General features: G+C 42.8%; 1 protein-coding gene across 1 annotated transcript in view; it reads right to left on the bottom strand.

Moving 5' to 3' along the window:
• Nucleotides 1-22,763, bottom strand: part of zgc:112183 (uncharacterized protein LOC550410 homolog) — a 40,885-nt gene that overhangs the window by 15,284 nt on the left and 2,838 nt on the right. The window contains exons 3-6 of the mRNA XM_060901511.1: nt 8,421-8,462; nt 980-1,046; nt 796-848; nt 537-602 (exon numbers count right to left, since the gene is read on the bottom strand). Coding sequence (XP_060757494.1) covers nt 537-602; nt 796-848; nt 980-1,046; nt 8,421-8,462 — 228 coding nt within the window. The remainder of the gene's footprint in view (nt 1-536; nt 603-795; nt 849-979; nt 1,047-8,420; nt 8,463-22,763) is intronic.

Genomic DNA, 22,763 nt, shown 5'->3' with positions numbered 1-22,763 from the left:
TTTTCAGTCATTCAAATTCTGTAAAGCTGCTTTGTGACAATGTTTATTGTTAAAAGTGCTATACAAATAAACTTGACTTGAATAATTAACTCGTGATCTCAAGAAAACAGCATTAAAAACTATTGCAACATGGCCGCTCACAGCTTCTGTAGCAAAGGTCTGCATGTTGTACTTTGTACTAGCAAAGATCCATATTGCACAATTGCAAAAACAATACTCTCTTAGCAAGTTATTAATTTCCAGGCTTAAGACAGGACACCAGAAATCCCACCATGCAGCTTGATGGTGGCCAATAATCTGAATTGTGTCAGAAATGTTTCACCTGTTCACTAATATTTTACACAAATGGACAGTAGATACCAAGAACTGCTTACATTCTAAATAAAAACAAGACTTGCAAGGAAAAGATAAAGTATGCATAACCATCCAAAAAAAATTAAGTTAAAAACACCCAACCCACTTTTATACAACGAGTGAGTGTTTTTCGTTTTACTCAGACCAGTTTCCTTAGGTCCTCCCCAGGAAGTTCCACTAACCTTGTTGCCAAGCAACATGATGACCACATCCTTCTGTGCATACTCATGAATTTCAGTCAGCCAGGCCTGTGTGGTGATACAGATGGAAGAAAATTATTGAGATGACGTGAGAAGACAGACCTTGTATGAAGAAAGAAAGAGAGAGAGAGAGAGAGAGAGAGAGAGAGAGAGAGAGACCATTTGAAAAGAAGTACAACTGCTGCTTTCTGAACAGAAAATGACTTCTTGTTCAAATTGCATTCCATAATTCCATACTTACCCTGATATTGTCAAAAGATGATTTTCTTGTAATATCATACAGAAGGAGGAGAGCTGACAGGGTGATGAGACAAAATGAGCATCTCAAACATTTTACAATCAAACATTTTCATGCCATCTATATCATTACCTTTTCAAAACAATTAGATTATTATATACAAAGTGGCTAAAAAGCTCCTGGTTACCCTGTGCATCTCGATAGTAGGCGTGAGTGACACTGCGGAACCTTTCCTGTCCTGCTGTGTCCCAAATCTGCAATACAGCCAAAAGAATCAATAAGGTGATTAACTCTAGTATTTGAAATATCTCAACATCAGTAATAAGCGCTATAATAGCTGGTCCATATAGTAACACTGCATCTTCAAAAGGGTCATTACCCTTTCTGAACATGGAAAAAACAAAAAACAACCCAGGAAGTCTGTTTGATATGAATCCTGTACCAGACTCATTCACCGTGAGCTTGCCTGATTCTTGATAAACCCCATCTCTGAATAAGAAAAAAAAAAGAAAAGGATGACTGGAAGTGTGAACCCAGCCTTCAAACTACACCAGAAATAGCAGATGTTATATAACAGCCAATTCACACTAATAACCTGTAGGTAGTCTCACAGGAAGCAAAGTATATTTTTGTTCTTAACTGTGCTGAAAGATGACAATATACAGAACTAGGATACTGTGTATGATTCCTCAAATGGGCTTCTGAAAAAAGTCTGAAAAATAACAAAAGTAAATTGTGCAAATGTTGTCCAGTAACTGCACAGATATTCAATGTTTCATAAAACGTTGTGGAAAACAAAAACAGGATTCTCTTACTGTTCTGCTCAGACAGCTGCATAAAACCTAATTTGCCAATATTACATTTTCATGATATCAAATGGGAAGGCTATATAAATTCTAGTCCCCACCAGCAACTCTGCACTACTATTCTTATATCATTAGACTTGACCCCAAGTCACACATCATACACATACATATAGGAACACACACTGACAGACATAATACTATTTGTGATTTATTAAAATAAATAATAATAATAATAAAGTGTTTAAAGTCCATAATCATGATGTGTGTACTAAAAAAATAAATAAAACGCAAGTATGATGAAAAGAAAAGCTGAGCTTGCCATTAGCCAGCTCGATCATCCAAAACAAAAAAGCTTACAGCTCTGTAGTTTGCTCCATCATGTAATTTGTACCTTGATTGGACGACATTTGCTTAGTCTATTTACATATTTTTTTCCCCCAAAGGCATTTTGAAATATCAGCAATTCATGCTTATTACACCCACTATTGTTTCAAGTGCACCTTCTCCATCACTGTTGATGATGTGTTATGGATGTGTCAGAGAAGTAGGATTGCATACATAGCCACAATGAACACAAAATCTAAGGGTCATTTAACTAACTGTAATTGGTGACAATCAACGACAGGGTGAGTAAATCTACAGTCTGGGCTAGAAAGAAATCAGGCCCAGTCTTTACATAGATATCATCCATCCATCATCTATCCTTGACTTGCAAGTGACGTCAAAGCAAAATAGAAGCCCGGATGTCGACTATGTTGGTGGATATACAAATGCAGGGTCAAGCGACATTCCATACAAAACAGTCACGTGTGCACAACTCTGTTTTTCCACTGCTTTAAAGGGATAGTTCGGGATTTTTGACATGAATCTGTATGGCATCCCCATCAATAGTGTCGTGCAAACACACTGACTTACCCCTGACAGCATCTTGTGAGTCCAGTTCTTGTCCAGTTTTGGTCCAGACGAAAGTAGCCCGGCAAGTTTGTTGGGGTCACGAAAGTAAAACGTTTTTCGTCTCAAAACAGTATGTGTTCAAAAGAGTGATATATTTGCATCACAAAACCGTTGCCAAATAAAAAGTCAGACCTCGAAATCACTTGGCACTATTTTCTCTCCCTTCTTATCACTGCGTGCTGCCACCAGGTGACAGCCACGGCTGTTTCATTCATTGTTTACTGCTAGCAAAGTTAGCGACAACTACGTCTGACTACATCTGACTACGACAGCGACGTTGAAAACATTGACTTCATCTCACAGCCAAAGGGATATCTTTATGAACCCGAATATACAGATGAAGATATTCGCCAGATGGAGTTAGAACGGGCAGAGAGAGAAAGGGTGGACAGAGAAGTGGAAGAAGGTGAAGCTGGAGCCGCAGCTTGTTAGCGCCGCTGATCTGAACTCCTAATCACTGCCAAACAATGGGAAAGGTGTTGATTCCTGCACAGATGTCAACATGACAGCGCGCAGTGATACTGAGGGAGACAAAATATACCGCCAAATAATTGCGAGGTCTGACTTTATTTGGCAACGGTTTTGTGATGCAAATATATCACTCTTTTGAACACATACTGTTTTGAGAAGAAAAACGTTTTACTTTCGTGACCCCAACAAACTTGCTGGACTACTTTCGTCTGGACCAAAACTGGACAAGAACTGGACTCACAGGATGCTGTCAGGGGTAAGTCAGTGTATTTGCACGACACTGACAGGGATGCCATACAGATTCATGTCAAAAATCCCGAACTCTTGCTTTAAGCGTTCTTTTAGCTAGGCCATATCTTTGTGCTGTATATGGTTGTGGTCACAACAGTACTCGTGACCGTGGCACGTTCCAATTTTTTAGAATTCTGTCTGTGATTCGGAAAGAGGGCGAGGAAACTCTGAGGCTTAGTACGGAGAGGAGACGAGCACGGCTGAACAACATCGGCAGGGCTGATCTAACAGAGGCTAAAAGCAAAACAGCTTGTGTTTGCAGTAATCATTTTATCTCAGGTGAGATTCAAAAGCTCTCTGAATAATATCATGGAAGAATTTTATTTCGTGTTGCTAGAATCTTGCTAGAAAATGAGCGTTCTCTTGTGGTTCACTCGGTCATGTTATGATTTTAACATGTGTATTACCATTTCGCTTCTAGGAGCGCCAGCAAAATTATACGATAGAAACAATCCAAACTGGGCATCCACTCAGAAAATGGGCTGTTTCGTCCAAGATTGGACTTGATTCTTCGGCTGCCAAACCAGATAGAACGGGATATCTGGGTACTCGATGGTCGGTAGAAGCGTCTTATCTTCAGAAAAGTCTGACTTTTTAAAATAATATGGGTCAAAACCACACATATCCATTTTCTCTTTGTATTGAATCTTTGCCCAACTGTTCAAATTGTGGTAATACTGAGAAAATTCAGCATTGTTTACAGACACACCTTCAGCGGCTGCCATCCTAGTTGCTTTGTATATCCACCATCATGGCAGACGCTCATGACGTAGCACATTTTGATCACATGGTTGCAAGTCATCTATAGTAGGCAGTTGACCTGATCTGCATGTCTTTGGACTGTGAAAGGAAACCCACAAGGAAAACATGCAAACTAAAAAACACAAAAGATTCAAACCCATAACTTTCTGACTGTAAAATGACAGTGCTATCCACTGCAGCACCATGCTGCCCCTTCATACCACTGTCTATTTTTTTTTAAACTTAAAATTACTTGTAGTGCTTTAAATTTCAGTTCCACAAAAACAAAAATAATCCAATTTCCAGCATTCGGGTTAGAGAACCTTGCCCACTGTGCGTTTCGCTTCAGTGGGGTTGAGGTCAGGGCTCTGTGCAGGCCACTCAAGTTCTTCCACTCCAACCTTGGCAAACCATGGACCTCAATTTTTTTTGGGGGGTGCACATCAGCATAGTCATGCTAAGAACAAGTTTGTGCCCCTTAGTTTCAGTGAAGGGAAATTGTAATACTCCAGCATACAAAGACATCCTATACAATTTTGTGCTTCCAAATTTGTGGAAATAGTTTAGGGAAGAACCGAATACAAAGTGGTGATGGTCAGGTGTCCAGAAAACATTTGCCATATAGTGTAAGGCGATGTGAATGAGAAAAAAAAAGCGCCTCGTTTTAATGTATTTTTTCCTTGAGAGGGAGGGTTTGAAACCGTAAACCAAATACAAGATCATTAGCTATTTCTAGACATTTGTAATACACTGTAATCCCACTAGAACAAACTCCTTGGGGGACGTCCAAATAGTTCGTTACACTGAAAAGTTCGTAATACTGAAATGGACCCACGTGTCACACCACTTACTCACTATTATGTAAAAACAAGACCAACTGTGTTTAATTTATATTTACACTTAATTCACTTACATATTAACAAAGTAAAGAAGTCACTCTTTTGTGTGTGTCATGTAAAGGAGGCGGATGGACAAATAATTGTAGAAATAGTGTTTATTTACAAACACGTAGGCAAACAGATCCAAAACGCAATGCGAAAGCAGAGTGAGGAAGCAAGCGAGGGTCCTGCGAGGCACAAACTGAATATTCGAGGTAAGAACGAAATCAAAACATGCGAAACAAAAAAAGTCAAAACCAGAAGAGCAATATAGAGACACAAGGTACAGCACGTATACTTTGCAAAGTCTGTTTTCAGAGTCTTTATAAGCACGCACTGCAATTGCAGTCTGATCAGCAACAGGCACACGGCAATTAGTCCTCATGAGCTTGAGCACGGCGTGCATGTGAGGCACAGTTTGAGGCAAGCAGCTGTGCATGCATGTGACAACTTCATAATGCAAATATTACTAACTGAAAGTTGACCAAAGTATGATACTAGTGTCCCATCAGTTTTACTTACTGGAAAAGAAAAAAAAAAACTTATAATCCTGGACTGCTTTAATTTTAGGCACATTCTCCTGATCACGAACTTCTCCCGAGTCACTATCACAGTTCATTGCCTGAATTAAAGGATCACGAACAGAGGCAATGATTTCTTCCTTTGTTACGAAAATGACAGAGGTTACCAGTGTAGCACTGACAATGTCCACCCACTGACTCATTTTTCCCCCCTAAATCTTCACCATTCAGTTCATTCATGTGATGTTGACATCATTGGTGATTTGCAGTTATTTCATCCTCTTCTTGATCCTTTAATCACCGTTCTCAATAATTGTTAGCAATTGATACCCAAGTGAGGCTAGTTAAGCCTTTGTTTTATGGCATTACCACATTGTTGACTTGACTGCAGACTTGATTATTTATTGTTCGTCTCTGGTAGGAAGAAGAGCACATAGCACCGTGATTTTTTTTTTTCCCTGAAGACCCCAAATCATCATTAAAGGCCGGGAACACGAACTTAGTTTGTTATATGTGAAAGCTCATAGTAAACGAGTTCATTATAGCGGGGTTGCAGTGTCCTTTCAAGCTTGAAATTTTCCATTGGCAGATAATATTGCTTCAAGAAATAAATGCTTAGTCAAGTAATCTACCAATACGGCAAGTTTAAGTCAAGCTAGAAATTAGTACAAATGTCTAGAAACAGGATTAAGTAGAACTGTGAGTAAACTCACTATAGAATACCCCCCGCCTCCACTTACTGTATGAGCCGGTCATCACATATTGCTATATGGAAGGGAATAAGTTGAATTATCTCCCCTTTGAAACTTCAGACTGGGATTATTATCCTTCATGCACATCTTCAGGTGGTCTACTGCAGCTGTGTAAAGTTTCATCAAAATCCATCAAACCGTTTAGGAGGAGTTGCGCTTACATGGAGAGACAGACAGGGCGATTCCTATATCCCCCCCCTCCCCCAACTTTGTTTGCAGGGGGTATAATAATCTCATATTTGGTTCAGTGCAATCTTATAGGAAATACTAGATTAAATATGACTATATTCAAGATATGTTCACTTGATCTAATTTTTGTGGCTACTGCCTCATATAGAGGTGGAGCCACTATGTCATTGTGCTTTAAGAATGTAAGAGTGTAACAATCGCACTGTGCATGCGTATAAGGATTATAATATGCGCATAAGTATTACAAATCACCAGAACGGCAAATCGTGATCTTACGATATGAACAGTTGATCTCGCATTATCAAAAAAGGTACACAAGAACAAGTGTAACAATAGCAAAACTTCGTAACCAATCAGCACTTATCTTGATCAAGTTTGATTACCTGTTCTATTTCTTGATAAACTTTGGAACTAATCAGAACTAGAAATGAAATAAGAAAAACCTCGTTATAACTTCATAGTATCAGAAGATAATCGTCAGATAAAAAGATAAATGAAATTCACGCCATGGTTCACCAAAGCTACTGATATCAAGTAAGTGGTGTTTATTTTAAGAAAATTTACCTTTTGATTATGACAGCTTTTGTTTGGTTCTTCTGAAAGGTCAAATTAAAGGTTTTGCAAGTTTGTTTGGTTTTTTTTAGCTTTCTGGCAGATATTTAGGCTAAGACAATTCATGAACAAGTGCGTTCTTACTATTTTGAAAAAAAAAAAAAAAAGATATATTTCACAGCACTGTATTTTGAACAAAGCCCTGATGCTGCTCACAGTTTGTTGATGCTTGCAAGAGATGAGGCGAGTATAATGAACAACACATACATACATACGTGTGTGTTTGTGTGTATGAGATATATGCACATATGCTATATTTACTGTATGGACATTTTCTGATACAATTTTATTTATAAGCGGTAGGCACATATACCCATAGGGTACCTATTTTTTGCAGTGCTGGTATACATGCCATCACCATTTACAGGATTATTACAGATTCTACATCTTAAAAGATGGTACTCTGAATATCATCATTTTTATACTGTATTTTAGTACAGTGTTCATCTTTGTGGAAAGAATGCTATACAATTACACAGAATAACTCGACAGCTGCCTTCTATATGAAATGCTTTTTATTAATGCATATTAATTAACAATTATTGGAGGTTATTATTTCACGGATATTCACCGAGTCTGAGGCAGATAATGGTTTTAATATAAATAAAAAAGGTGATTATTTAAAAAAAAAACCACATATCAAACATCAAAAGCTGCATGCAAATGTGATAATGACCCATCACAGAGTTGTCTCACTTATCTATGCCAACTTACATAAAATACCTTATTTTGAAATAGATAATCACAATTCCACCTTACCTTTGAATAGTTTTAAGCCAAACTTCGGTGCATCTTTAGTGCTTTCAGGAACAGCATTTTCTTTCATAATTTGTCATTTTACCTCACTTACAGTGACAAAGCAATTGGCTGCCATTTTGCCGAGTCGCTTGAGGTGATTATCGAGAAATACATAGTCCGAATTTCTCAATTTCCTGTAATAACCTGCGTATTTACACTCCAACCATTCATTATCTGTAACCGCTTATCCTGTACAGGGTCGCGGGCAAGCTGGAGCCTATCCCAGCTGACTATGGGCGAGAGGCGGGGTACACCCTGGACAAGTCGCCAGGTTATCGCAGGGCTAATACATGGAGACAAACAACCAAATTAACCTAACCTGCATGTCTTTGGACTGTGGGGGAAACCGGAGCACCCAGAGGAAACTCACGCAGGCACGGGAAGAATATGCAAACGCCACACAGAAAGGCCCCCATCGGCTACTGGGCTTGAACCCAGAACCTTCTTGCTGTGAGACAACAGTGCTAACCACTACACCACCATGCCGCCCCATATTTATACTCATATTTATACTAATGATCAATATTATGAGCACATGACTACCTTGAATTTTGGACATCAAATGGAATGTAACAGATATGAGAGAATAAGGCAGATGATAAACAACTCATTTACCTGAAGCTTGACTTTCATGTTATCCACAGTCACAACCTTGTTCTGAGAAAAGCAGAAAAAAGAGAAAATGGTAAAGGGAGTGTTAAAAGATCCATAAAACAAAGCCAGATAACAATTCGGTGAAGCACAATATAAATGCGTGTCATTTTCCAGCCACAAAAATGAAGAGCATTTAACAGTTTGTCATGCAAACTACATGCATGCGCACACACACATACCCAGAAATAAATCTCACACCAATTCAATTCCTAACAAAGCACAGCTCTCTGTTCCGACTTCATAAACACTGGAGCGAAGAAAGATGGCAGTCAAAAATAACAGTCAACCTCCCTGTTCCTTTCCTGATGACATGTCTGGTCAGCATGTGTTGAACAAAATGTTACACCTCCTGCCCTGAAAACCTGACAATTATTAAAAATCATTTCACACATCACTGCCAAATGACTCAATGAACTTCACAAAAACACAGAAATGCTTCATGCTGATGGGTGTTAGAAGTTACAGATTCAAGCTGAGACACACTGTTAGTGGTGACGATCAAAAACAGGCAAAACCACGGGTGGCTTGTTAACGTGGCAATTCACCAAGGAGAAAACAATTCATTAAACCTCACAATATAAACCAACGTCTCTGATTTGGCTTACGGACGGACGGACGGACGGACGGACGGACGGACGGACGGACGGACAAACAAACAAACAAACCAGTTTCAGAGATGAATTTAAAAAAAAAAAAAAAAAAAGGCAGAGAGTAAATGTGGTGTTAGAAAAGTTGAGCATGTCTAGGCCATGTGCTGCCTCTGTCCAGGTCACTAGCCAAGATCTCATACTGGGAGAGAGCATTAGAAATGTATAGAATGCTCCCAGCAGACAGTGCGGTACACTTGGTATGGGAACAAGAATCCATATTTTGCCACCGACAAAGGACCCAAGTACCACAGAATCTGTGTCAGAAATTCGATTGTTCTCCCACATCTCAAAGGTGCTCTACTGGATTCAGACCTGGTGACTGGAGAAGCCACTGATGTACACTGAACTCATGGTCATGTTCGTGGAACCAGTTGCAGATGAATCGTACTTTGTGACATGGTGTTTTATAATGCTGGAAGGGAAGTAGCCACTGTAAAATGCAAAGAGTCAGCAACAATCCACCACCAGTAGCCTGAACTTTTAACACAAGGCAGGTCGGGTCCATAAAATTTGTTGCTGCTAAATTCTAACCCAACCATTTGTTGCAGCAGAAATCAAGATTCATCAGATAGGACAACATTTTTCTAAATGTTATGTTTGCCCACAATAGCCTCAGATAGCCTTCCTGTTCATGACTGACGGGAGTCAAACCCAATGTCGTTTTATGCTGTTGCAGCCTATCCACCTCAAGCTTTGACAGGTTGTGCATTCAGAGAGGCTTTCCTGCTCTCCAGCATTGTAACAAATGTATATTAAAAAGTTACTGCAGACTTCCTCTTAGCTTGAACCAGTAGAGTGATTTTCCTCCAACTTCCTCCAACAAAGCGTTTCCACCCACAGAACCACTCACTGGATTTTCCGCACTATTCTGTGTAAGATCTACAGACAGTTTGGCATGAATAGTAGAAATAGGACTTTTCCACCAGACATTTTACCACTGCCAAATGACCCAAGTACCATAGTATCAGTGATGAATATGGTTAGCTTTCTTGCCTTGCCAGGGGGAAAAAAAAAAAAAAGGAGAGTATCACATGGAGACCTAGGGATAGAGTGAGACATACAGTAGTATGCATATAGTATATAACAATGTGACTGATTGGTCAGAATGGTCACTGCGTCTTAACCTGGGCTGCCAACTCTCACGCATTTGATTGTCTTCACATGCTCACACGCCATACCTCCGATTTCTCACGCTAGAAAAAAATCTAGGTTTATCTATCTAATCTAGGCTACCCATTGCGTCACGCCAACCACTTGCAATTGATAAATTACGCCTTATGCACGGCTAAACAGGCAGAGAGGTGTTCCCTTCTGTACACACTCCCCTATGGTAGGTGGCGCATCTAATGATGCTGCACTCGCCGGAAGTTCGATAATTGCCTACCGTCAATTTAGAGGAAGAGGAGAGAGAAGAAGGTATCCGAGTTGAAGATGGGTGTCTCAGACAGGTTTGTACATATGCACGCCAATGTGTGGTATTACTGGCGTAATTATGAACTTAAAGTTTCTTAATCGTTTTAGCCTATAAGTGTTGTGAGAATGTTTAATGCCATATCGAGAGCTGTGTACTAGGCATGCTAAATCATTATAGGCCTACTGCCGTGCCACAGCCTCTATCTTCCCCAACAAGCAGCATGGGAGAGCACCTCCTTAGCACACGTTTATTAAGGCGCATTTTTAGTTTGTTTGCTGTATGTTATCATACTTTATTTGAAGCCATACTGGAAATGTTGTAAAATAAAGCAAGTAAGAGATATTACTACAAATGCAAGAAGAGCCATTAGCCACCACACCTATTGTTTATTTACAAGGTATTTATTTTTAATTATTTATGATGTATGTAATTGCTCAGTTAAAGTAAATAAAGCATGGTCACCTGTAATATCAAAGAACTTGAACTTGTGAATAATTAAAAAAAAAAGACAGAGAACAATATACTGAGGAGACAGGGTTTCAAAGAGGGCAAGACAGGTAGAGAATATTTGTCAGATAACAGGCCCTGACGAATGCTCTATTACTAATAAGAAACATAGATAAGAAATAAATTAATAAGAAATATATTAATATAGCTTATTTAAGTATGACCAAAATTTTTAAGCCCAACTTTGTGTGCACATTCCCACCTATGGCCAAGGTTCAGCTTTTTGTGTTTCAATACTGTTCAAACTTAATCATTTTAATGTTTCTTGTAGCACATGCACATTTTGCTTACTGTTTAAGCATTTTATTTGTTCTTTTGCTGTTGATATTTTTCCCCATGTCAATCTTCTGCTGAACCCAGTGGTGGGGAAAGCCCTTAAATGTTAGGACTAGGACTGTTTTGGCCTCTAGAGGCCGCTGTTATTTCCTTTTCATGTCATGTTTATTTTGGCCTCTAGAGGCCGCCACTGTTCCTGTGTTTTGTGTTTGTGTTAATTGCCTAATTATCTTCACCTGTGTCCTTAATTAGTTTGTCTATTTATACCCCTGAGTTCAGTCCTCTTGTCACGGAGTCTTTGTGCTGTTATGTTTATCTCCAGTTTCCTTTGTACTGTGTTTTTTGATCTTCTTAGCTTTTGAATTTTTGCACTTTGCTTTTCTTTTGGATTATACTCTTTGGTTTTTTTTGTCTTTTGTTTTGTCCTGTATATAGTGTATATAGTTTAAATAAACCTTTTGATTCTTTTTCTACTTCCGCCTCACGCCTCTGCATTTGAGTCATCCCCCTGGTGGCCTAGTGGGGGTTTGCTGGATTATCACACCAACGAACCAGGTTCGAATCCCAGCAAAACCCTAACAGAAAGACTCCGTCATGACCGACTCAGCAGAGGCTGCTTCAACTGTCTACCCGGCCAACCTTCAGGGAATTATGGCAGCTTTGACACGCTTCGGAGCGACCATGGACGCTCATGGACGTACGCTCACCAGCCAACGTGAGGCCCTCGCTCGCCACGAGGAACTGCTTCAGCAAATTGGGAAAACCCTGGCACAGCTGACATCTCTGCCTGCATCTCCTGCTCCTGATCCAGTTCCTGCTCCTGATCCAGCTCCCACTCCTGCTCCAGTGCCTCCTGCAATGCTGCCTTCTTCACCTCGCGAACCCAGCCTTCCTGCACCACAGAGGTATGACGGCAAGCACAGTGAGTGCCGAGAGTTCCTTACCCAGTGTCAACTCACCTTTGAGCTTCAGCCTACCACCTACACTACGGATCGCCGCAAGATTGCCTTTGTGATAACCTTATTAGCTGGTAAGGCGCGAGCCTGGGCTACTGCTATCTGGCAAAGACAGGGACCTGAGTGCTTTGATTTCCAGCTGTTTTCTGAAGAGATGCTTCGGGTCTTCGATCAGGCAGACATCAGTACCGACGCAGCCCGAAAGCTCATGTCCATCCGGCAAGGAGGAAGCGTCGCAGATTACGCCATCTCGTTCCGAACACTCGCAGCAGTAAGTGGATGGAACGAGACTGCCCTGGTGTCAGCCTTCCACCATGGTCTGTCTGACCCCATCAAGGACGGTCTGGCCTCTATTGGATGCCCAAGTGACCTCGAAACCCTCATCTCACATGCTATTCGTCTGGACAACAGGATGAGAGAACGCCACCAAGCCTTGAGCCCCCCCAGCCTCCCTACCTCTACCTGGAGACCGTCTACCTCCTTCAGTGACTGTCCAGAACCCATGCAAGTGGGTCGTACTCGCCTCTCCGCATCTGAGAGGGAGCGCAGAAGGAGGGACAAGTGCTGCATCTACTGTGGCAAGCCTGGTCACTTCCGAGCATCATGTCCCGAACTCTTGGGAAAAGGACCGCCCCGTCCAGCCGAGGGAGGGTTGTGACGGGGCCTACCCTCTCTCCCGGACTCCCTGGCCAAGGAATCTACATCCCGGTCTCCATCTCCTGGGGTGAGTCTGTCCACTCTTGTCAAGCTTTGATAGACTCAGGGGCGGCTGGGAACTTTATGGATATTCACTTCGCCCAAAGCATCAATATTCCGACTGCGCCTCTTGAAGTCCCACTGTCTGTGTCTGCCCTGGATGGCCAAGCGTTAGGTGATGGAAGAGTCACCCAAGTTACTTCTCCAGTTTTCCTCCAGTCTCAAGGTCACAAGGAAGAAATATCCCTGCACCTGATTCCTTCACCTGAGTTCCCAGTTATTCTAGGCCTTCCTTGGCTTACTCGCCACAACCCTCGCATAGACTGGGTAACAAGCCAGGTTGTGGAATGGGGCCCTGCATGCCATGCCTCTTGTCTGCTCTCTAGCTCTCCTGTGTCTCCTGCCGAGCCCCCTGATCTCACCGAGTTATCTCAAGTTCCCACAGAGTATTGGGATCTCAAGGAGGTATTCAGCAAGAGCAGGGCCGCCGTTCTTCCTCCGCACCGGGCCTACGACTGTGCCATCGACTTGCTCCCTGGGACTACCCCTCCTCGTGGCAGACTGTTTTCCCTCTCTCAGCCAGAACGCAAGGCTATGGAGGAATACCTCAAAGACGCCCTGGTCTCTGGGTTCATTCGACCCTCCACCTCACCTGCTGGTGCCGGCTTCTTCTTTGTCGGCAAGAAGGATGGGGGGCTTCGACCATGTATTGACTACAGGGGCCTGAACAAGATCACTGTGCGCAACCGATATCCCCTTCCGCTGATGTCCACTGCTTTCGACCTGCTCCAAGGCGCCACCGTCTTCACCAAGTTGGACCTACGGAACGCATACCACCTCATCCGTATCCGACAGGGAGACGAGTGGAAGACTGCCTTTAACACCCCGTCTGGGCACTACGAATACCAGGTGATGCCCTTCGGACTCACCAACGCACCAGCTGTTTTTCAGGCCCTAATCAACGACGTCTTAAGGGACATGATTAACCTATACGTTTTTGTCTACCTTGACGACATCCTTATCTTTTCCAAGACCGTGCAGGAGCACCGCCACCATGTCCGCCAGGTTCTCCAGAGGCTGCTACAGAACAATCTGTTCGCCAAGGCCCAGAAATGCGAATTTCATGTTCCCGAGGTCTCCTTTCTGGGATTTATTGTACGGACAGGCCAACTCCAAATGGACCCTGCCAAGACCCTGGCCGTCCGGGATTGGCCTACTCCCAAGTCCGTTAAGGAGGTTCAGCGGTTCTTAGGATTCGCTAACTTCTACCGCAAGTTCATCAGGAACTTCAGTTCTGTGGCAGCACCCATGTCAGACCTCACCAAAGGGACAGGTGGATCTTATGGCTGGTCTCCTCAGGCAGAAAAGGCGTTCAAAGACCTCAAGGACCGCTTCTGCACGGCACCCATTCTGGTTCTCCCGGACACCTCCCAACCATTCATCGTGGAGGTGGACGCCTCGGACAGTGGTGTCGGCGCGGTGCTCTCTCAACGTTCGGAAGGAAAGCTGCACCCCTGCGCTTACTTCTCCCACCGCCTGAGTCCTGCTGAGTCCCGGTACGATGTGGGGGATCGAGAACTGCTAGCGGTCAAACTGGCCCTTGAGGAGTGGAGGCACTGGCTGGAGGGAGCACAACATCCATTCCTGGTTTGGACTGACCACAAGAACCTGGAGTACCTCCAGCAAGCCAAGAGACTGAACCCTCGACAGGCTAGGTGGGCCCTGTTTTTCAGTCGGTTTGACTTCACCCTCTCATACCGCCCCGGCTCCAAGAACACCAAACCTGACGCACTGTCCAGACTGTTCTCTGCCACTAACAGGGAGAATGAAGTCGGGCCTATTATCCCTGTGTCCCGGATTGTGGCCCCTGTCCGCTGGGGTATTGAGGAGGCTGTCCGACGAGCCCAACGCCAGGACCCCGGTCCTGGGACGGGGCCACCAGGCCTCTTGTACGTCCCACATCAAGCCCGGGCCAAGGTTCTCCAGTGGGGTCACTCTTCCCCTCTCACCGCCCACCCGGGAGCTCGGAGGACCCTGGACTTCCTGAAAAGACGCTTCTGGTGGCCTAACATGGAGAAGGAAGTAAGGTCATTTGTCCTGTCCTGTGAGGTTTGCACCAGAACCAAGAACCCACGACAGCGTCCCCAGGGTCTCCTGCATCCTCTGACCATTCCCCGGCGTCCCTGGTCCCACGTGGCAGTCGACTTTATCACGGGTCTCCCTGAGTCACAAGGTAACACGGTCATTTTGGTCTTAGTTGACAGATTCTCCAAGGCCTGCCGCTTCATACCACTGTGCAAACTCCCCTCTGCTCTTGAAACTGCGAAACTTTTGTTTAATCATGTCTTCCGAGTCTTTGGTCTTCCACAGGACATCGTCTCAGACCGAGGGCCCCAGTTCTCCTCCCGAGTGTGGCACGGGTTCTGCAAGGTCATCGGAGCCACTGCCAGCCTCTCCTCTGGGTTTCACCCACAGTCCAATGGTCAGACGGAGAGGCTCAACCAGGACCTGGAAACCACCCTGCGAGGCCTGGCTATGGATAACCCGACATCGTGGAGCACCTGGCTGCCATGGGCGGAGTACGCCCACAACACCCTGCAGTCATCGGCCACCAAGCTGTCGCCATTCCAGTGCCAATTCGGGTTCCAGCCACCTCTGTTCCCGGACCAGGAGGAGGACGCGGGGGTGCCCTCGGTCAACCAATATGTGAGACGGTGTCGCAAGACCTGGAGCAAGGTCAGGAAGACCCTCATACAGACCTCCAGAACCAACCAGACTCAGGCCAACCGCCATAGAAGACCTGCACACGCTTTCCGCCCTGGGCAGCGTGTTTGGCTGTCCACTAAGGACCTTCCACTGCGGGTGGAGAACCGCAAGCTTGCTCCTCGCTACATTGGCCCCTTCAAGGTGGTGCGCAGGGTGAACCCTGTCTCCTACCGGCTCCAGTTGCCCCGGACTCTGAGGATCAACCCCACTTTCCATGTTTCCCTGTTACGGCCCGTACTGACGTCTACGTATGCCCCTGCCCCTAGGAACCCCCCACCCCCCCGCATCTTCCAGGGGCAGACTGTGTTCACTGTGAATCGCCTGCTTGACTCCCGCCGGGTCCGCGGCGGGTTGCAATATCTGGTGGACTGGGAGGGCTATGGTCCTGAGGAGCGCTGCTGGGTTCCTGCTCGGGATGTCCTTGATAAAGAACTATGTCGGGACTTCCATTCGGCCCATCCGGATCGCCCTGGGAACGTCAGGAGACGCTCCTAGAGGGGGGGGGTCCTGTTAGGACTAGGACTGTTTTGGCCTCTAGAGGCCGCTGTTATTTCCTTTTCATGTCATGTTTATTTTGGCCTCTAGAGGCCGCCACTGTTCCTGTGTTTTGTGTTTGTGTTAATTGCCTAATTATCTTCACCTGTGTCCTTAATTAGTTTGTCTATTTATACCCCTGAGTTCAGTCCTCTTGTCACGGAGTCTTTGTGCTGTTATGTTTATCTCCAGTTTCCTTTGTACTGTGTTTTTTGATCTTCTTAGCTTTTGAATTTTTGCACTTTGCTTTTCTTTTGGATTATACTCTTTGGTTTTTTTTGTCTTTTGTTTTGTCCTGTATATAGTGTATATAGTTTAAATAAACCTTTTGATTCTTTTTCTACTTCCGCCTCACGCCTCTGCATTTGAGTCATCCCCCTGGTGGCCTAGTGGGGGTTTGCTGGATTATCACACCAACGAACCAGGTTCGAATCCCAGCAAAACCCTAACATTAAATGCATAATGAATAGTCAGTGAGGGACAATCTTATTTTTTGCAACAGTTATTAAAACTTAACATTTAGTTTCAATTCAGAAGGTGTTTAGGCTTAGCTGATGAAATATTTTCAAACACGAACTTGCCTTTAAATCTGAAACACAGGTCTATAGGGCTACAGGAACATTGGCAGTCATCTGTAGTTTTCTAGTGTGGGGGCTTTTAAGCCAAAACTTGGTGCTTTTGTTGGCCACAAGCTGAAGGCCTGGCAAGTCAGGGTGTGTAAGAATGTAGGTATGGCACAGCAGGCCACTCCAAAAATCCACCAGAATGCAGGAACATCTACTAAATCCAAAATCTCAACCCCCCCATTGTCCATCTCCAGCTGGACGACCCACAAACAAAACACTAGAATGCAGGGGGACAAGTGAATATCAAACTGAATACAAAATTCCCACTTACTGCATGGTGTGCGAAAAAATTTTTGCCGTCGACCCCCCCCCAAAAAAATCTCACTCCAAGGAATTTCGAAAAGTTGGCAGCCCTGTCTTAACTGGCATACTACCATGTTAAAGAGCATGGGTTAAAGTGAGCCGGAATGATCTAGAAAGGTGTTCTGGCACAATCAGTAATTCAGAGGGGGTAAAAATAAGAGTTTTCTGCTTGCACCTGCAACATGATGTACAGCAGGAACCAATCTTCTGGTCACCAAGTCACAGAAACAGTGAGGTCTAATCACATTTCACAGGAAATGCAAGTTAACCAGCTACGAAAACAAAAGCACAGATCCCGGTTTCCAACTTCCAAATACTGGTCCATTTCTGAAGTGATGCTGGAGGCAAAGGCTGTACATTGACATTTTAATTTTTAAAAATAGCATTGAAATGTGCAATTTCCAGGCATTTCAGCTTATTTTTATGACTTATACTGGTATTAAAACTTGCAAGTGGATCAAGTATCTGCTGACAGTTTATAAGAGCACATGTTTAGCGTCTGACAGCACAGAGCTGTTTATTTCGACGAGGCAACGACCTTGACATTTATTAAAATCACACATTAGTCCTAGATCATTAGAGACATTAGGCTATTACAGGCGTACATTAGAGTCTATCAGAAATAAGTTTAATCCTCATGCAGGAACACTACTACATTTTTAGAAAAAAAGAAAGAAAAAAAACTAAGCAATTTTATATTTATAAACCACAAGAAAAAAAAAAAAAACTGTAACATGAACTGTCCCAACTCTTCCCGTCCGGCCATTTTGAAAAAAAATCTTAAATGTTTATATCTGGTCACTCTAGGCTACATATTTTAATTCCTAACAAATCCCGAATTCACCAGCGTACATTACACCATCAAATGAAGGTGGGCTGCAAAGTAGAAAACACAAGTTTTGGTTGATGAAAATATTTACCTGCACAGACCTTACTGCAGTGTCCAGCTTCGTGACTCCAAAGGAAGTAGTTTACTCTAAGGGGCAACATCTAATTTCTGTCATCATCCTAAACCTGATTGGTTGAAATTAATTTATGGAAATACAAACTGTCCCAAGTCTCTTTGCTCTCCCCTATGGATGTGATGGTCAGGTGTCCACATAATTTTGGCCATATAATGTAGGTTCTCTTAGCAAACATTCAACAAATATATAACTGACATTAGTTAACTGTTACTAAAACAAATACATATCTGATTCTTTAAGCAGGCCGATGTACTGCATACTGTAATGTTGCTCTCTCAGACATGGTTTTGTGGCACTTCTCACACCAGCCAAACACCTCAACCCTAAAAACAACTGTGTCGCTTCTTTGAGAAAACAGTCCTATACTGCTGACTCCATTTTGTACTGCTACATATCAAGCTATTCATTTCTAAAATACTTAATACAAAATATTTTTAAGTACAAACTACACAGTCAGTCATGCAACGTGACAAAGTCCTCTGACTGAGATGAACACTTGATTCTGATCTACAACTGCAGCAATGCAGTCATGTGCATCACAAAATAGCAATAAAATTTCACATCTGCAGCTACAAACACTCAACTCTGCAAGTCAGTGTCCTTCTGCATTTAATTTAAATCATTAGACTGTCTCTTACTGACACACAGTGATATTTTTGGTCAGCTTTTTTTTTTTTTTAAATGAGCTTGCATCCATCCATCCACAGTTTTAAGAAATACACCTTCTAGATCTAATTTAATATAATAAAAATCATGATCTGCTTGAACTTGAACCTGTAGGAAATCAAGGTTTCCTACAAATTCCAAACATGGGAAATAGAAAAGCTGGAACGGTTGTGTTCAATTTAAACAAAATCAAAGATACACTAAACTTAAAATTTTGTCACCTGTGCTTTTGTGCAATTTATATCCTGTGTTTGTAGACAAGGCAGACCTTTTAAAAAAAAAATTATATTATTTGAGATGTAAATATCCCAGAATATCTCATTTTTTCGGGGCGGCACGGTGGTGTAGTGGTTAGCGCTGTCGCCTCACAGCAAGAAGGTCCTGGGTTCGAGCCCCGGGGCCGGCGAGGGCCTTTCTGTGTGGAGCTTGCATGTTCTCCCCGTGTCCCGTGGGTTTCCTCCGGGTGCTCCGGTTTCCCCCACAGTCCAAAGACATGCAGGTTAGGTTAACTGAGGACTCTAAATTGACCGTAGGTGTGAATGTGAGTGTGAATGGTTGTCTGTGTCTATGTGTCAGCCCTGTGATGACCTGGCGACTTGTCCAGGGTGTACCCCGCCTTTCGCCCATAGTCAGCTGGGATAGGCTCCAGCTTGCCTGCGACCCTGTAGAAGGATAAAGTGGCTAGAGATAATGAGATGAGATCTCATTTTTTGAAAACACCCTGTACTTTTAGTTTCTCCTTAAAGGTGTCATTCCACGACAAACCGTTTAATACTTGCTCTTTTTGAAATACCATAGGTCACTCCGAGTTGCATATGCATGCTGCACGTGAAAATGTTCTTCTACCCCCATTCCCTGTATTAGCCTATGAAAGAAAATAGACGGAAAAACGAGCGAATCAGAAAAAGCCCTACGAACTTACGCCACTTCGAAAATTAGTAGTCATGGCCTCGCCCATAACCCACTGGAGGGAGCGTCACAGTGCTGTTAGCCAATCAGAAGCGATATGTTTACATGTCATGAATATTCATGAGTAAGAGCTGAAATCCTGTCGTTCTCTCCCCACCCACTCCTCCACCAAACTAGAGCAGCCTGAAACAGGAGCACCACAGCATTTTTTTTTTCACCAAAACCAGCTCACAGGGCATTCACTCGTACTAGAGACCACCGCACAATTAATGAAAAAACGATGCAATGACACCTTTAAGAAAACATGAGGATAGAATAAATAATCCACCTTGTTCACCTTCATTACATCCATGACTGTATTTCATGCTCGCTTTTCAAAACACTGCTGATGATATTGATGTGTCAGCAACATAGGCTGATAGTTTTCAGATCTAAAGGGATGATCATTCTGTGTAAACACCTGACATGACCGTCACTGATTGGCTGCATGAATCTACAGTCTGGGATAGAAAGAAATCAGCCTGAGCCTCAATTCTTCATTCCATTTGGTGTATTTTTCCATCAATTGTGTTGTACTTTGTTCCATAAACATCCAAATCTATTCCACCTTAAGACACATGTTAACAGCAAATGGCCAATTTACATCAGGTGTCCATGATTATGGTTGAATTCTTCCTTCGTTGACATTCAGGGAATTGTTCTGGAAACAACCCCAAAGCAGGAAGGTGACCATATGTTACCTGAAGAACTGGTCAACAAATAAGTCAGCCAAGTTAAAGCCATTGTAACAACCACATTTATTGAATAATCTCATGATGCAATTGGCTGAAATGTATGGTGGTTATTTGCGACTCACCATTAACCCATGGAAAAGGAAGCAGAGGACACATGAGGAGGAGGAAAGCTCAGTGAATGTCTCATTGAGTGGCAGCATTTGTGAATGTCTCTGGCAGGCTACAGCTGCTGCTTGACTCCTAAACTGACACCATCTATTTATTTTAGTTTAATCCAAGTTTTAATGCATTCATATTTATCTAGTTACACAGCCAGAATTCTAACCCGATTTACATCTCTACACATATTCTTACTCAACATGTATGAAAAAGTACTTGCTGCCAACCACCCATTATACTTTAATCAGGAATACCTGATTGGATAATTGCATGTTTATGCAATTATCCAATCAGCCAATCATGTGGCAACAGTGCAATGCTCAGGTGAAACGCTTCAGTTCATGTTCATAAACAAACAAACAAACAAACAAAAAAAATGTGATCTCAGTGACCGTGGCATGGTTATTGGTGTCAGACAGGCTGGTTTGAATATTTCAGAAATGTCTAATCTCCTGGAATTTTCATGCACAGCAGTCTCTAGAGTTTACACAGAGTGGTGCAAAGAACGCCTGGTGAGTGGCGGTTCTGCAGGCGGAAACACCTTGTTGATGAGAGGTCAGAGGAGATGGACACGCTTTACAGCTGTGATAAGAAGAAAAGCATCTCAGAATGCAAAACCTTCAGATGGATGGGACACAACAGCAGAAGGCCATGATCAGGTCCCACTCTTGTCAGCCAAGAACAGGAGTCAGAGGCTACAGTGGGAACAAGCTCACCAAAACTGGACAGTTAAAGATGGGGGGAAGCAACATTTTATGCATCTTCAATTACGGCAAATTTCCTTTGATGTCTCTGGCCACAGAACTGCTACTCAGTGATTTGTTTTCCCTCTGCACCCTTCTGTATAAACTCTAGAGACTGTTATGATGTTTGATGTGAACATTAACAAATACACTTGACCTGTATTTGCATGGATTTACACACCGTGTGCCGCAACATGATTAGGTGATTGGATAATTGCACAAATGAGCAGGTGTGCAAATGTCCCTAATAAAGTGGACAGGGAATTCATTTTGGTCCTCTGCTAAACAGACTAGCTTGTCACGACACTGAAATGTTAAATAATTTTAAACCTCAGTGAGTCTTCATTTTATGGTATGATTAAGTTGACATTTCTTTGGTGATAGAAAAATTCTGCAGTACTGTTAAACGGAATCATTTGAAAAACTTAAACCTTTACACCACAGAGACGCTCCAGCCACCCAATTAGTTATAATGGGTTTGTGTTTTTCCTTCACCAGCATTGGCCTTTAGATGGCCCTACTATCTCTTACTCCGCATGTGGGAGTGTGGGAGAAAGTGCTACAAGGATCAGGAAGTGTTCCTAAAATAAAACTGCCATGTTCCAATGTGCCAATGTACTTTGCCACTCAACAACGAGCAGCAGAAGGAAAAACCTCACTGCCTTATTTATAGGCAGCAAACACAGTGTTAAACCTTCAACCTGGTAGATGTTATAGGCTCTTGGAATTAGAATACTAGGAAGAGCAGTGCGGCTCTAGAACGGGTTTGAACAAACAGTATTCTTTTCAGTAGATCTAGTCTGACTGGTTCAGCATCATACCACAAATTATCAAGTACTGACACTAAGCTCTTAATTAGAAGTTATGTGCTAATTATGTTTAATAAATAGTCTATACACACTCAGCCTGCCTTGTTGAATACAATGCAAACAAGTCCTTGAGCAAAATGAACTTGGTGTATATCAAGGGATGTACCAACTACTGTATTATGCTACATGTTCTGATGCATCAAGACTGCAAGTGGAAAGCAGCTCCTAACCAAAATAACATTGAAATGAAGATTGGTTAAATACTGTGAAAGCAAGGCAGAGCAAAACATTTATTAACATTATTACGGTATTATTTTATTTGGATAAATTGTGGCTTTGTGATATGAACAAAATTCTGGACATTCATTTATCTTTAGCACTTTATGCCAGTCAGGGTTGCAGTGGAGCTAGAAGCTATCCCAGGAGCACAGAGCTTGAGGCTAAAATGTAACCAGAATGAGCACCATGCATGCACACACACACACACACTCAAACTCATTCACACCTAGAGGCAAATCAGTTTATCAGCATGTTTTCAGCAGGTGGGATTAAACCAGAGAACTTGCAGAAAAATCACAGACAAAGGAGAAC

The sequence above is a fragment of the Neoarius graeffei genome, chromosome 20, assembly GCF_027579695.1.
Source record: "Neoarius graeffei isolate fNeoGra1 chromosome 20, fNeoGra1.pri, whole genome shotgun sequence".
Lineage (NCBI taxonomy): Eukaryota > Metazoa > Chordata > Actinopteri > Siluriformes > Ariidae > Neoarius > Neoarius graeffei.
This window is presented reverse-complemented; position numbering and strand designations above follow the sequence as displayed.